This window comes from Adiantum capillus-veneris, chromosome 28 (assembly GCF_014529385.1).
Source record: "Adiantum capillus-veneris isolate H3 chromosome 28, ASM1452938v2, whole genome shotgun sequence".
NCBI lineage: Eukaryota > Viridiplantae > Streptophyta > Polypodiopsida > Polypodiales > Pteridaceae > Adiantum > Adiantum capillus-veneris.
This window is the reverse complement of record NC_140958.1, coordinates 51,106,626-51,122,585: the sequence shown is the minus strand read 5'-3', so window position 1 is coordinate 51,122,585 and position 15,960 is coordinate 51,106,626. Positions and strand designations below refer to the sequence as shown.

Here is a 15,960-nt window from a genome sequence, read left to right as displayed (position 1 = left end):
CCACTCTGTCAGCGCGACCTACTCACAGCCAGCTGTGCAGCCAGCGCACGTCGAGCTCACAGCCCACTCGCTAGGAATTGCTGCAGGCAGCGTGTGGGCAGTTCACGCGTAACACTTCGTGCAGCGTGGGATGCTTCATCGGGATGCTGTGCAGGCTGCTGTCTGAACGCGAGTAGGTCTGCCATGTTCGTGCGTGAGGTGCTTCAGTCCCTTCATCGAGTGGAACTCCAGGTACTCTCTCTCTGGCTCAGTAGCAGTGACAGGTGCAGGTGACAACAACATATCACAAAGGGGCTGAACCTTTGGAACTTTGGCTGAACTGGTCGAGCGCCCGTAGTGGGCTGTGGATGTAAAGATACCCGCATCGGGTTGTGGGGGTTTTGGTTTCTCTGCCTGGACTCAGCTGAGCCATAGCGTCGAGTTGTTTTCGAGGTCGTGGTGGCTGATCTCTCGAGTGGGTCTTTAGCCCATACTTTGTATGCCAGTGGAAGGGTGAGCCCCTTGAGCTCCGAACCCTTGTTATCTTGTATTGTGAGCTGTGTTGGGCTCGTCAAGTTGACGAGGACATACCCTCGCTCACATATCCTTGTTTGGTAGTGGTTTCTAGTGTGCCGGCCACTATAGACCCGGGCATCGTACGCGTAGGATTCAGTGGGAAATTCTGTGCGCGAAATGGTAAGTGAGCCCGATACATCTATTGAACGACAAAACATGGAAACAATCTCCCCTGCACTGGACCTTGCACAGGACACGGAAGCTGTCAATGTCTCACCTGTTTGCAAGTCGCGAGCAAAGGCGACCTTCATGCTCACGAACAAGCGGATGGCGCAGATGGAGAGGGAAATGAAGGAGTGGAAAACAGAGATGGAAGGATGGTGGAAGGAGAAGGCCAACCTCCTTCAGATGGTCTTCAATGAAGGCGCACAATGGAAGAAGGAGAAAGAGAGCCTTAATGCAAAAATACAGACACTCAAAGAAGAAGTCTCGGCCCTCAAACAGGAGAACCCAAACGCCGAGATATAAACACTCAAAAAAGAAGTCTTAGCCCTTAAACAAGAGCTTGCTGATAGAGTAAGCAGTGGACTAGAGGAAGGCGAATTTCAGCCCTCGGTAATAGACGAAATCAAGGAAATCAAGGAACAGGTAAGGATGATCACAGAGGAAGAGAAACTGAGTGTGGCAAAGACATGTTCATGGGCGGAGATGATAACAAGGACACAGAAAAAGGCGGACGAGGCTGCAAAATGGATCGAGGTCGCCAAGAAAGGGAAAGGTCAAGAAACTCCTTGTACACCGACGCTTATCAATATGACCCTCGAAGAGGAACAAAGAAGGCGGATGCGAGCACTGCATGTGAGAGTGACCGGTCTCAAGGACATAAACAATGTGGAGAAAGAGGTCACAAGCCTTACATCCATGATGGGGATGGAGAAGCCTTTGCACACAAAGGCATGGAGGGTAGGTAAGAAAAGTGATGGCGTGGGAGAGTCTTCAAAGGGGAGAGCTCTCATACTAGGCTTCCCCTCGTTGGAAGAGAAGAAGGAATTCTTGAGGAAGAGGCCTACTCTCAAAAAGACAGGTATTTTCCTCGGTGATGACCTGACTCTCTCACAGCTCGCACATATGAGAGAGGTAATGCCAGAGATTACAGCGGCAAGGGAGAAGGGAAAGATAGCCTTCTACAGAGATGGACGAGTGGTGATTTTAGAGCGGCGCACTGCATGACGGTGTGAGACCTATGGGACCACATTGAAGATGGCTACCTGGAATTGTAATGGGTCTATGAGGTTGGACATGGGTGCATTTGAGGACAGTTTCAAAGACAAGGATATTGTATTCTTCTCAGAGACTCATCAGGCCCCTGGACAGGTGATGCCACATGTGGTGGGATACAGATGGGAGACAACTCACAGGACAAATGCGAGATCTGAGCACGGGAGTAGAGGTTCAGGAGGAGTAGCAGTGCTATTCAGAGAGGAACTACAACCATTACTGCATATTATACGAAGAGATGATCATGCTAGATATATGTGGGTGAGACTGAGAGCTGACATAGGTCGATTCCTATATATTGCCATATGTTACTTTCCTCCCAGTACATCAATGTATGCTGCATCCAGAGGGCAGTCGCCTTTCTCTATACTAGACGATGACATATGGGAGTTTTCTAGGAATGGTGATATCATTCTCCTAGGGCACTTCAATGCCCGAACGGGCAACTCGCAGACAGTCTTCTACGACACTTCAGATGAGATGCTTAGAGAGCTGGATGTGGATGAGCTGGGACTTGACAGATGCTTAGATGACAGAGAGCAGACGGAGTATGGAAGATACCTCATGGAAATGACGACTACACATGGATTATCCATACTTAATGGTTTACAACGATTTCCTGGAGCAGCCGGTTTCACATGCTTCCCACACAGACATGGGGCCAGTACAGTGGATTATGTTATGACACAACCGAGCTTTGTACCCTGCATTCAAGATTTCATAGTGGGAGCCAGGCCAGTGGGCATAGCAGTAGATCATGCTCTCTTGACACTGTCCGTTAAATTTCAGTATAGTACAACCCAAACATCAGGAGGTAGGTCACACACCCGCTATACATTTACACCAGAGACTGATTTCGTTTATACAGAGGAGATCTGGGACCGTCTATTGGAAGGCACAACTAGCACAAATGGTACATGCCTCTCAGTGGAGGAGTGCACCACTCTACTGACTAAGACACTGCATGGGGCTGCATCAATGGCATACCCACACACTCAGCCGGGCAAGAGACGACATTCTGGGAGCATGCCCCAGAATAGTTGGCATGATGAAGAGTGCAGAGAGATGAGAGCCCAGCTTCAGAGGGATCTTATCTTAGGAGTCATCACCTACAGACAATCTCGGATTGCTTTTCCACGCCTTGTGCGACGGAAGAAGCGAGCTTACCTAGCTCAGATGGAGCAAGACTTATATCAGATGTTCTTGAGTAGGGACTCAGGAGAGGCATGGTGACTCTTCCATGAGCACTCCCCTCCCCCAATGATTACTTCACCTGATGTGTGGGGCCAATATGCGACATCATTATATACGGTTCCTGGACAGGAACCCCTTCCAGACCCTACCAAGCCTTGCCCAGCTACGAGCACTTTCTTTACATCTGAGATGGTACAAAGGACCATCGACAGGATGAGGACCGGGAAGGCATATGATCATGACGGTCTAGTAGCGGAGCACTTTATACATGCCAGGGATATGCTGATGGAGGTTCTCGCAGTGTTGTTCAATCGTGCCATGTGTGAGGGGTTACCTGAGACTTGGAGGTTGTCTAATATTGTGCCCATCCTCAAGGCTGGTGACCCTACAGAGGCTGGGAACTACCGCACTATTATGGTTGGACACACATTGGCACGGTTGTATACATCTAGTCTGGAGCAACACTTGAGTAATTGGGCAGAGGGCGAGGGTGTACGAGCAAAGGGTCAGGCCGGCTTCAGGAGGGGTTTCTCCACTCTTGATCATATTCTGACACTCAAGGCCATCATTGAGGAGGGCAGAGCACATGGGAGACGGATCTATTGTAGCTTTGTGGATTTTCGCAAAGCCTTTGACATGGTACCAAGAGCTCGATTGATGCGCAGACTACAGGAGATGAGGGTGCCCATAGAGGTGATTTGGGGGATTATGGCTTTGTACAGATCAGTGATGGGACATGTATGCACTCCGGAAGGGGTATTTGATTTAGTTCACTCTACTACTGGAGTTAAACAGGGATGCCCATTGTCTCCTACTCTATTTGGTACGTATGATGATGAGGTGTCTGATTACATTGACAGAGAGGGTGATAGGGGTGCCCAGTTGGCAGGGACGTGGATCCCATTGTTGCTATATGCTGATGATATTGTGTTGATATCTGACTCACCAGAAGGTATGCAACGACATTTGGATGCACTACGCAGTTTTGCAGAGGATAGTGGATTGTGTGTAAACCTAGGTAAAACCAAGGTTATGGTGTTTAACACCACACCGCAATGGGTCAGGAGATCAGCACCTACTTTCAAATATGGTCAGGAGATTGTGGAGTATACAGATGCATACACTTACTTGGGGGTAGTCTTTATTGGGCCGAGATTTTCTTTGAGAAGAGCAGCAGAGACTAGACTAACTAGAGCTGGTGCGGCTCTGGGAGGAATGGAGAGGGTGTGTTCGTAGGTTCAGTTCCAGGAACCTAGGACATAGCTATGGCTCTTTGATACTTTGGTTGCCTCTACTATGTTATATGGGGTGCAGGTTTGGGGACCTTCTGTAGGCCAGGATGGTTGGAGGTGTATGGAGAAGCCCCTGGTATCTATGATCTCTCGACTGATTAGTTCCGTACCGCATGATATCATTCGAGCGGAATTAGCTGCCCCCCCTATGGAGATTGAGGCGCTTACCAGATCAGTCTCCTTTGTACACAGTCTATGGGACACTACCAGAGACAGATATGCCAGGGTGGCTCTAGAGTCCTCCAGACAATTATCTCTTAATGGGGATACATCATGCTGGTATGCACAGATGACATCATGGTTTGAGACACATGGTTTCACCATGGACAGATTGCCTCCTTTTCAATACTCTCTACAGGCACCCCCGAGGTCTCTGACGCGGGTAGAGATTAATAGACTCATTCGTCAGGATCTGATCCAGCTGGACACGAGGATCTGATCCAGCTGGACACGAGGAGGACATGGATAGAGCCGAGACAGGAGTTGGGCACAAAGATGGCTTTCTATAGAGAGCATCTTCTCCACCTCACGGGGGATGGGTTTGTGTTTCGACGTAGCTATATGGACACGCATCTTTCTCATGGTTTGCGTTGTGCCATTGGACAGATACGCACGTCCTCACATCAACTCGAGATTGAGACTGGCAGATTCAGAGGGACACCAACAGATAGCAGGATATGCCGCTTATGCCATCTAGAGCCAGAGACAGAGGTACATTACATATGTCATTGCACAATGTACTATGAGATACGAGGTTGTTTTCATTGTCTATTCAGAGAAGGATTTGGGCCTCTATCTAGGGTCATGAGTTATGAGGATCAGAGATGTCTTGGGCTATATCTACTTGAGTTACACAGGCATAGAGAAACTTTACTGAGGAGAGCTGGAGAGAGACAACCCCAGAGACAGATCACAAATTTCTTTACACTAGATAATGTACACCCAGAAGAACAGACAGAGGAGCAGCCAACAATGGAGAGGTCTGCCCGCACTACTGGCATTCTCATTGACCGAGCATTGGAGCTAGGGAGATCTAGACGACCCCGATGGAGAAGAGGAGCTACACAGTTTCGAAGGAGGCTACAGCAAAGGATTCGAGCCATACTTGTTCGTCGTCTAGAGTGCAGATGAAGATGGACCTCTATGAAGATGGATCTCTACCTCCCTCCCATATTGTCTACACATTGTACTGCTTAGTTCACACATTTCACGCCTTCCACCTTTCACACCTATCAGCTTAGTTTAGGATTCCGCAATATTCATATTTTGTTATCCTAGTTTAATTTATTTTGTTAATCTGACTTTGTATCAGATACACCGCATTGTAACTTTCTGGTCTCATAGGTCACTTTGGCCTTTTGAAGACGTTAATATAACATTTCATTTCATTTCACTAACACAAGCGTGCGCTCTCTCTCTCTCTCTCTCTCTCTCTCTCTCTCTCTCTCTCTCTCTCTCTCTCTCTCTCTCTCTCTCGATACACCATCTTTGGCTCTTACACGGATGGAGATTACTAGACTCATTCGGCGGGATCTTATCCAGCTTGATACCAGGTGGACATGTATAGAGCCATCATGGGAGTTGGGTACGAAGAGGGCTTTCTATAGAGAGCATCTTCTCCAACTCACGACAGACGGATTTGTCACACGGCCCAGCTACATGGACACACATCTATCTCATGGGTTACGATGTGCCATTGGCCAGATACGCACATCTTCACACCAGCTTGAGATTGAGACAGGTAGATTGAGAGGCATACTAGCAGACAGGAGGATATGTCAATTATGCCATGCAGAGCCAGAGACAGAGTTTCACCTTATATGTCATTGCACAGTCTATTGTGAGATTCGAGGACGCTTTCACTGTTTATTCAGAGATGGTTTTGACTTGTTAGATAGAGTCATGAGATATTAGGATCAGAGATGTCTCGGATAATTTCTACTTGAGATACAGAGACATAGAGACTCTCTATTGAGAGGGCATAGACAGAGATAGTCCCAGAGACGCATCTCAGATTTCTTCAGTCCGAGTACCACAGAGGCAGAGGGGCCACCACCACCACCACCACCACAGAGCTCGGTTCCCACCCATACACACACCAGTGGTACTCTCATTGATTGAGCTATAGAGTTGGGGAGATGGAGACGACCAGGAATGAGGAGGGGAGCCACGTAGCACTGACGGAGATTGGGGTAGAGGATCCACAGGATTCTAGCATGATACCCAAAGTGTCGATCAGGATAGGCTTCATGCTATTGCTATATTGTATCATGGTGACACTTATCCCCACTTTGTACCTTTGTGGCATTATACCATTGCTCAGCTTACCAACCACCCATAGGAAGAGAATGAATCAGGGATACGGGATGACAGCTCATCATAGGATTCTGGAGTAGTAAGAGAATCAAATGGTAGCGCATCCGAGGGTTCCGACGAACTAAGGGAACGAGATGCAAGTCCATGAGAGGATTCCGGAGAAGAAAGGGGATCAGATGATATTGCGTCTTAGGGTTCTGATGATTGAGATTGACGTGCCAATGGACAGGAGAGGCTAGTGAAGCTACCCACTGGTCCCAAGGCACAAGGAAAGAAAGGAAAGGGAATCAGCTGGCTGATCAGAGGATTCCCCCAATCCAGATTAAGGTGCCAAGGACAGGGGCACGAGAAAAGAACAGAAAGGTAAGCTAGGTTCACTAAATAATTTCGTCAAGGGTACTTTTTGGCCCTCAATGTAAAGTGAAAATTGTGCAAGGCACGCATTGCATCTGTTGAGACCGCCATCGAAGCCAAGGGCTTATCACTCCTTTTTTTTAATATGCATGCATGGCGTGCCAGTACGGTGGGATCAATTCCATTGAATCATTGTCTACGCTTCCACTATAACATTAGCTACTCTGGTAAGGACATCCTTATCCGCCTCATTGTCATGGTGAATTTTACTTGTTGTGGTGTCCGCATGCATTGGACTCACATGATTTTTAAGATGAGGTAAGACCTTATTTGTTTTGATGATTTTTCTTAAAACTTCTCCTGTTGGTGTTGTTGCAGGGGTTACCCATAGACATTTGTTAAAGATCGGTGAGATCTGGATGTGATGCTAAGTGAATGAAATTCTAGTGCATCAAGATGTCTATTTGGATGAGATGACTAGATATTGTTGTGAGAGCATTAAGAGTTCTCGAAGGATTAGATGGTTGCACAGTGATCTAGGTGCATCAAGAGTTATGGACAGAATGAGATGGCTAGATTGAATGATTGAAACACAAGTGCTGTGTGAACTAAGTGTACAATTTGTGAACTCCATGCTATGTGGATGTACTGTCTTATGGGGATGGTCATGGCTTGATTGAAATGTGAAAGGATATGAATATGATAGTAACAATATTCAGTAGATCAAGACATCCGTGAAAAGATCAGTTTTGATTGCTAAATGGTTACAATGATCAGAATGTCTTTGAGACCCTCGACAGAATTGTGATTGATTAGTGACTTGTGTCTTTGTAGAAGTGTTGGATTGGTGGAGTCTGGTGCATGAGTACATAAAGTCAGTATTCTACTGAAGAAAGTTTTTGTCCTTTGGCTGTTTTTGCAGGCGTAATCGAGGGCGATTACAATTCTTTCAAGAGGGGGGAATGTCACAAAGTTATGACGTGGCATGACCAACTAGAAGAGAACTAGCCGAGTGGACGAGAGAAACTGAATGGACTAACTTGAAGAACTTATGAAGCATTGGCTGTGGGGCCGGAAATCCTAAAAGACAGAAGCTTGAACCCTGAAAGAGATTTCCGTAAGATGCGCTGACATGCTGAGGTGGCAGATTGTATGGACTATTGACTTGATAAGACTATACGAAGTTCTGGGTTTTAGACTGTTGTGCTGACGTGGTAGGACTGTACAGATTTTCGTAAATTACGTTGGCAATGTTTGTAGCTTTCAGTGCTAGCTTTTTGGGGACAAGAGCTTTTGGGGTTCTGTGCTTTTGAACTCGATGCTTTTGGGGCTTCGTTTTTTGGGAAACCCTCGTAAGTTTATAAGAGCCCTTGGGCCTCTCACTCTACAGAGCATCTGGACACAGAGTCCGAGAGCAGAGGACCCTCGGGAGTTGTACTTTGCAGTGATCAATAATAAAGAAATACCGAAAGGGACGCTAGTCTTTGGGGTCAGTGCTTTTGGGCGCAGAACTCCGCCGTGCCGTCTCTCTCTCTCTCTCTCTGTCTCTCTCTCTCTCTCTCTCTAAAAGTTCAGTGATTTTGAAGTTTTTGTTCGTATGTTGCTATTGATTTCTTGCCTAGAGTGTCCAAGCCTGTAACATTCACGCCTCTTGCATGGGCTTTGACGTGTCATAGGACAAATTGCTCTTTCTCTCATCAATTGTAGATAGAGATAGGCAGATACCATACTCTTGGGAAACGAGAACAAGAACGCAAATGGAAATTGAAAGAGAAACGGCAAGAATTTGGAGTTACGGGGAGGTTCCATTAGCTATATGGATTGAGGGGAGCGGAAACAGAAAGGAAAACACGTGGAAATGAGAAAAAAATGGAGTTTCGGGTAACTTTGGTGGATACACTTCGGGACCTCTAGTGTAGCGCATATGCCAGCTATGCGACTAGGAGGGAGGAGCATTACATATCTCGACGCCCAGTCTATTAATGAGATATACTATATAGGGATGATTTCATTGCTTCTTCAGAGAGGGCTTCAGGTCTTTGTCGAGGGTGATGGATTACATTGATCATCAGATCTGCCTTCCGCTATTCTTGTTGGTGTTATGCAGGTGCAGACATGCTTCATTACAAAGCTCGACACGCTCTAGTAAGGGATCCATTCAAAGGCAGGTGACAAATTTCTTCCCGAGTAGCAGGACGCCAGAACATGCCTCTTTTCAGTTCATGGGGAGCTCTCCTGGATAGAGGTACAAATTAGCAGATCTGGACGCTTGTGCCTCTCGCAAATCATGTCATTGATATATTTACCATCGCCGTATCTAGGCCATTATTGAGAGGCATAGAGCAGCTCCTATGAGGTTCTTTAGAGAGGAAGAGATTGATCATGATGCAGCAGCCCATCATAGAGTTTATGTGAAGGTACTTAAAGTGGAGCCCATTGAGGAGATCAAGCTTTGGGAGAAATGTTACTGGCTGGCTCTACTAGCTCACGTATTTGTTTCCATTTTAGCATTTGGTACCTTTGAAGTTGGACTTATGTATTTTTTGTACTGGACATTTTCTTGTCTCATAGGTTTATTAGGCCTTTTGTAGACGTAAAAAATAATTTCATCTCTCTCTCTCTCTCTCTCTCTCTCTCTCTCTCTCTCTCTCTCTCATATGGGTCTCTCACTGTTTTTAGGGTTTCGTCACTTCTTCTTTGCTGTTTTTAGGGTTTGAAAATTGCTTTTTGGTTGTTTTTAGGGTTTCATCTCTGTTTTTTCTGTTATTTAGGATTTTGTCACCGTTTCTTGCTATTTTTAGGGTTTCGCCACTATTTTTTGCTGTTTTTAAAGGTCTCACAAGTGTTTCTTGCTGTTTTTTTAGGGTTTCTTGTATTATTTTTTTGTTTTAGAGTCTCACTCTCATCGACCGAGCATTGGAGCTACAGAGATACAGACGACCGCGACTGAGGAGAGGAGCTACACAGCATCGATGGAGACTACAACAGAAGATTCGAGCCATACTCTCTCGACATCCAGAGTGCAGATGAGGATGGATCCTCACCATTTCTTCCATCTTTGTTTCACACACTGTTACATCCAGTTTATCGGGTACCTATTGTATCAGCTGCTACACCCACGTAGTTTTAGATTGTAGTAGTAGTAGTAGTATTTTGTTCCACTTCTAGTTCTTTTCTAGTTCTTTTGTACCCAGACATGATATTAGATTCACTATTTTGTAACTGATTGGTCTCATAGGTCATTTTGGCTTTTTGAAGACGTTAATATAACATTTCAATTCATTTCATTTCTCTCTCTCTCTCTCTCTCTCTCTCTCTCTCTCTCTCTCTCTCTCTCTCAACGGCTTCCCCCATGTGTAAGTAGACGTATCCCTCACCGACTGTCCACAAAGCCTCTTTCATGCGGACAGGGAAGAGGATGTCGGCAATAGAGAAGGAAATGAGAGAATGGAGAAACGATGTGGAAGAGTGGAGGAAGGAGAGGAGCACTATTCTTCAAAGATGGACCGAAGAAAGAGATGGCATGTGTAGGAGGATCGCTTCGCTCGAGGAGAAAGTGGTCATCCAAGATTCCATCATCTGAAATCTACAAGCAAAAAGTGGGCGGATCGAAGAAGGCGAAATTCAGCCATCCATGATGGAAGAATTGGATACCATAAGAGAAGAAATACGGGTTATCAAGGAAGGTGAGGAGAAGAAGTCATGGACCGCGGTCATCTCGGCAACACAAAAGAAAGTAGAGGCGGCCGAAAAATGGATTGAGGTTGCCAAGAAAGGGAAAGGTAAGGAAGCTCCTTCTACACTCACTCTTATTAACATGACCGTTGAAGAGGAACAAAGAAGGAGAATGCGGGCTCTACATGTGAAGGTAACTGGCCTCAAGGACATAAACAATGTGGAAACAAGCCTCACATCCATGATGGGGGTGGACAAACCTTCACACACAAAGGCATGGAGAGCAGGCAAGAAGAGTGATGGCCCGGAAAAATCTTCAAAAAGGAGAGCTCTCATACTACGCTTCCCCTCCTTGGAAGAGAAGAAGGAATTCTTGAGAAAGGGGCCTACTCTCAAGAAGACGGGTATTTTCCTCGGTGATGGTCTCACTCCCTCACAGCTTGCGTATATGAGGGAGATAATGGCAGAGATTATGGCGGCAAGGGAGAAGGGTAGAAATTTTAAAAGAGGTTTGAAGCAAGATACTCCTTAAGTTGTTTGAAGCAAGCTTCATGTTGTTCTTCCCAAAGTATTGTATCTCCTTTCTTTAGCAAGTCGGTTAGTGGTGCAGCTTTAAGAGCATAGTCCTTTACAAAGATTTTGTACCACCCTGTGATACCTAAGAACCCTCTGAATTCGGTTTGTGAAGTAGGTTGAGGCCATTTCACAATATCCTCGTCAGGATCAACAGAGACTTCTTTAGGTGAAATGATAAACCCTAAGTACAGACCTTAGGGGTGAAGAAGGTACATTTGCTTTTCTTTGCACCTTTTATAGAGATACTCGGTTGGTGATTGTAGAGCGACGCTCTACATGACGGTGTGAGACCTATGGGACCACACTGAAGATGGCTACTTGGAATTGTAATGGATCTATGAGGTTGGACGTTGGTGCCTTTGAGGACGGTTTCAGAGACAGGGACATTGTTTTCTTCTCAGAGACTCATCAGGTCCTTGGACAGCTTATGCCACATGTGTTGGGATACAGATGGTAGACAACACACAGTACAATCGCGAGATTTGAGCATAGGAGTAGAGGTTCAGGAGGAGTAGCAATTCTATTTAGGGAGGAGTTACAACCACTATTACATATTGTACGGAGAGATGATCATGCTAGATACATGTGCGTGAGGCTGAGAGCTGACACAAGCCGATTTCTATACATTGCCATATGTTACTTCCCCCCAGTACGTAAGTATATGCTGCATCCAGAGGATTTTCGCCTTTCTCTATACTAGATGATGATATATGGGAGTTTTCTAGGGATGGTGATATCATCCTCCTAGGAGACTTCAATGCCCGAACGGGAAACTCTTAGACAGTCTTCTACGACACTTCTGATGAGATGCTTAGAGAGCTGGATGTGGGTGAATTGGGGCTTGATAGATGCTCACATGACAGAGAGCAGACGGAGTATTGAAGATACTTCACAGAGATGACGACTACACACGGGTTAGCCATACTTAATGGCTTACAACGATTTCCTGGAGCACCTGGTTTCACATGCTTTCCACACAGACACAGGGCCAGTACAAAGGACTATGTCATGGCACAATCGAGCTTTATTCCTTGTATTCAGGATTTCATAGTGGGAGCCAGACCAGTGGGCGTAGCAGTGGATCATGCACTTTTGACATTGTCTGTTTCATTTCAGTATAGTACAACCCAGACATCAGGAGGCAAGTCACATACCTGTTATACATTTACACCAGAGACTGACTCGGTTTATACAGAGGAGATATATAGCCGTCTATGCACAACTGGTCCTGGCCTCTCAGCGGAGGAGTGCACCACTTTAACTGAGACACTGCATGGTGTAGCATCAAAGGCATACCCACACACTCAGACAGGTCGAAGGCGATATTCTAGGAGCATGCCTCTGAATAGTTGGTATGATGAGGAGTGCAGAGAGATGAGAGCCCAACTTCAGAGGGATCTTCTTTTAGGAATCATCACTTACCGACAATCTCGGATTGCTTCCCGGTGCCTTGTGCGATGGAAGAAACAAGCTTACTTGGCCCAGATGGAGCGAGACTTGTATCAGCTGTTCTTGAGTAGAGACTCAGGAGAGGCATGTCGATTCTTTCATCATGAGCACTCCCCTCCCCTATTGTTTACTTGTCCTGATGTGTGGGGCCAGTATGCCTCATCGTTATATATGGTTCCTAGACAGGACCCCCTTCGAGATCCTACAGAGCCATGCCCACCTACCAGCACCTTCTTTACCACTGAGATGGTAAAGAGAGCCATTGAGAGGATGAGGACCAGCAGGGTATATGATGATGGTCGCAGAGCACTTTACACATGCTAGAGATATGCTGGTAGAGGTTCTTGCAATGTTGTTCAATCGTGCCATGTGTGAGGGGTTACCTGAGACTTGGAGGTTGTCTACTATTGTGCCTATCTTCAAAGCAGGTGATCCTACCGAGCCTAGGAATTACCGCACTATTATGGTTGGGCACACATTGGCACGGTTGTATGCATCCATTCATGAGCAGCAACTGAGTAAATGGGCAGAGGTTGAGGGTGTACGAGCAAAGGGCCAAGCCAGTTTCAGGAGGGGTTTCTCCACTCTTGAACATATTCTGACACTCAGAGCCATCATTGAGAATGGCAGGTCACATGGGAGACGGATTTATTGTAGCTTTGTGGATTTTCGCAAAGCATTTGACATGGTACCGAGAGCTCGATTTATGCGCAGACTTCAGGAGATGGGGGTGCCCATAGTGTTGATTTGGGGGATTATGGCTCTATACAGATTAGTGATGGAACATGTACGCACTCCGGAGGGGATATCTAATTTAGTTCACTCCACCATTAGGGTGAAACAGGGTGGCCCATTGTCTCCTACTCTATTTGGTATGGATGTTGATGAGGTGTCTAATTACATTGACAGAGAGGGTGATAGAGGTGCCCAGCTGGCAGGGACGTGGATCCCATTGTTGTTATATGCTGATGATATTGTGTTGATCTTTGATTCACGAGAGGGTATGCAGCAACAGTTGGATGCATTACATAGTTTTTGTAGAGGATAGTGGATTGTCTGTAAACCTTGGTAAAACCAAGGTTATGGTGTTTAACACCACACCACAGTGGATCAGGAGATCAACACCGACTTTCACATCAGGTCAGGAGATTATAGAGTATACAGATGCATACACTTACCTTGGGGTTGTCTTCATTGGGCCAAGGTTTTCTTTGGGGAGAGGAGCAGAGACTAGACTGACTAGAGCTTTTGCGGCCTTGGGAGGCTTGGAGAGGATGTGTTCTCAGGTTCAGTTCCAGGAACCTCGGACAAAGTTATGGCTCTTTGATACTTTAGTAGCCTCAGCTATGTTGTATGGGGTGCAGATATGGGGACCTTCTATAGGCCAAGATGGTTGTAGACGTATGGAGAGGCCCTTGGTATCTATGATCTCTCGATTGATCTGTACCCCACGCTATCATTCGAGCAGAGCTAGTTGCCCCTCCTATGGAGATTGAGGGGCTTACCAGATAAGTCTCCTTTGTGCACAACTTGTGGGATACTACTAGAGATAGATATGCTAGACTGGCCCTTGAGTCTTCCAAACAGTTAGCTCTTCAGGGGGACACTTCATGCTGGTATGCACAGATGACACCATGGTTTCAGACGCATGGCTTCACCATGGACAGGCTGCCCCCTTTCCAGTACTCTCTTGAGGCACCCTCGATGTCTCTTACACGGGTGGAGATTACTAGACTCATCCAGCTGGATACCAGGAGGACATGGATAGAGCCGCCACAGGAGTTGGCACAAAGATGGCTTTCTACAGAGAGCATCTTCTTCACCCCACATGAGATGGGTTTGTGATTCGACCCAGCTACATGGACACACATCTGTCTCGTGGTTTGCGGTTGGCCTGTTCTGCCAGGTGTGCTGCCACCTTGCAGCCCCTTGCAGCCTTGACAGCCTTGACACGTTCTTATCCCATCCTTACCACTTGTTCAAGGCAGCCCATATATTTTGTGCCGTGACAGCTCAAGACAGAAGCCACAGTTCTTGACTTTCTAAGCCATCTTCCCTTGAACATAAACAGCTGATTGCTATTTTCTCTTGCTGAATTCAATACGATAACATGTGATTATATAGGCAGAAAGGATTGATAAAAAAATCTTAAAAAATTCAGAAGTATGGGATTCTGTGGGGAATGCCTCACCTTGCTGTCTAACTGCATCATTGCTTCCGTATTGCTGGCCGCATACCAAGCTGAAGTAGGGTCTCAAGGTGTTTTTCGTGTCCTAGTATTTGAAATAGTGACAGTCTCATCTGCTGAGATGGAAAAGGAGTTAAGAGTCCTGTCAAGTTGATTTCTTGATCTAGTAATGTCAATGAAGGCATAGACTCCGTTGACATGATTTGTTTTGGGACTGGAAAGTCTACTGTCATCTTTATATACAGTACAGAGGATTCTTGCAAGCCATTGAAATTTTATTTTGATAACAATGTCTGATGTACACTGAGCTTTTAGAGTTTGTTGATGGATTCATTAGTCCCTTGTCGCATTTGTCACTTGTACATTCTCGTAGCTTGTTGTTGAAAGGGAGCTGTTTAGAAATGTAATGGGATGACGATTTTATATTGCAAACAAGAAATGGTCAAGATGTTGATGGGTGCTTAATCTGTAACATCGAGTGAAAGCGTGTGGCTTTGCCTAATTTGTTGTCTTTTTCAATCTTAAATTAGGTTATGATTGATTTTTAATCTGTGCAGCCTAGGGTGGTGGAGCGTCACTTTCGTGACCTTACTGAAAGATATGGATCCGTTGTTGCAGTTGATCTTGTTAATCAGGTGATAACTTGTTCAAAAAAAAAAAACTTGTTCAACAAGTCCTTGTAGGAATATCTGTTTGAGTATTTGCTTCTTCCCCAAAAGACTGGCCTCTTGGATGCAAATAATTTCTTGTATGCAGCATGGAAGTGAAGCAGTTTTGGGAATGGCGTATGCAAATGCCATGCAAAATCTTACAACAGTCAATCCAAATATACAGTACTATATTGCCTTCTTCCAAAATATATTCACAAGATTCTTCTACTAACGATACGATCATTTTTATATTGGCTCTTGTATTTTGCAGCTATGTTCCTTTTGATTTTCATCGGATATGTGGTCAAGTAAAATTTGAAAGATTAGTCTCCTTGTATGAAGATATCAAGGATAAATTAAGCAAGCAAGGGTATGTCTGTGTTAGGAGCTTATATTTTCAGTAACAATATTAAGCAAGGAAGGGTGTCTTTGTGTTAGGAGCTTATAGTTTCAAAAAAGATGGATCAGGCTGTCTCTGTGGTGCTCTTGTCTT

At 45.6% G+C, this 15,960-nt stretch overlaps 1 protein-coding gene across 3 annotated transcripts in view; it reads left to right on the top strand.

Moving 5' to 3' along the window:
* Positions 1-15,960, top strand: part of LOC147420442 (phosphoinositide phosphatase SAC8-like) — a 73,663-nt gene that overhangs the window by 48,363 nt on the left and 9,340 nt on the right. For all 3 annotated transcript variants that reach the window (XM_086505130.1, XM_086505129.1, XM_086505131.1), the window contains 3 exons: positions 15,375-15,452; positions 15,574-15,650; positions 15,739-15,837. In XM_086505130.1, coding sequence (XP_086361256.1) covers positions 15,375-15,452; positions 15,574-15,650; positions 15,739-15,837 — 254 coding nt within the window. The remainder of the gene's footprint in view (positions 1-15,374; positions 15,453-15,573; positions 15,651-15,738; positions 15,838-15,960) is intronic.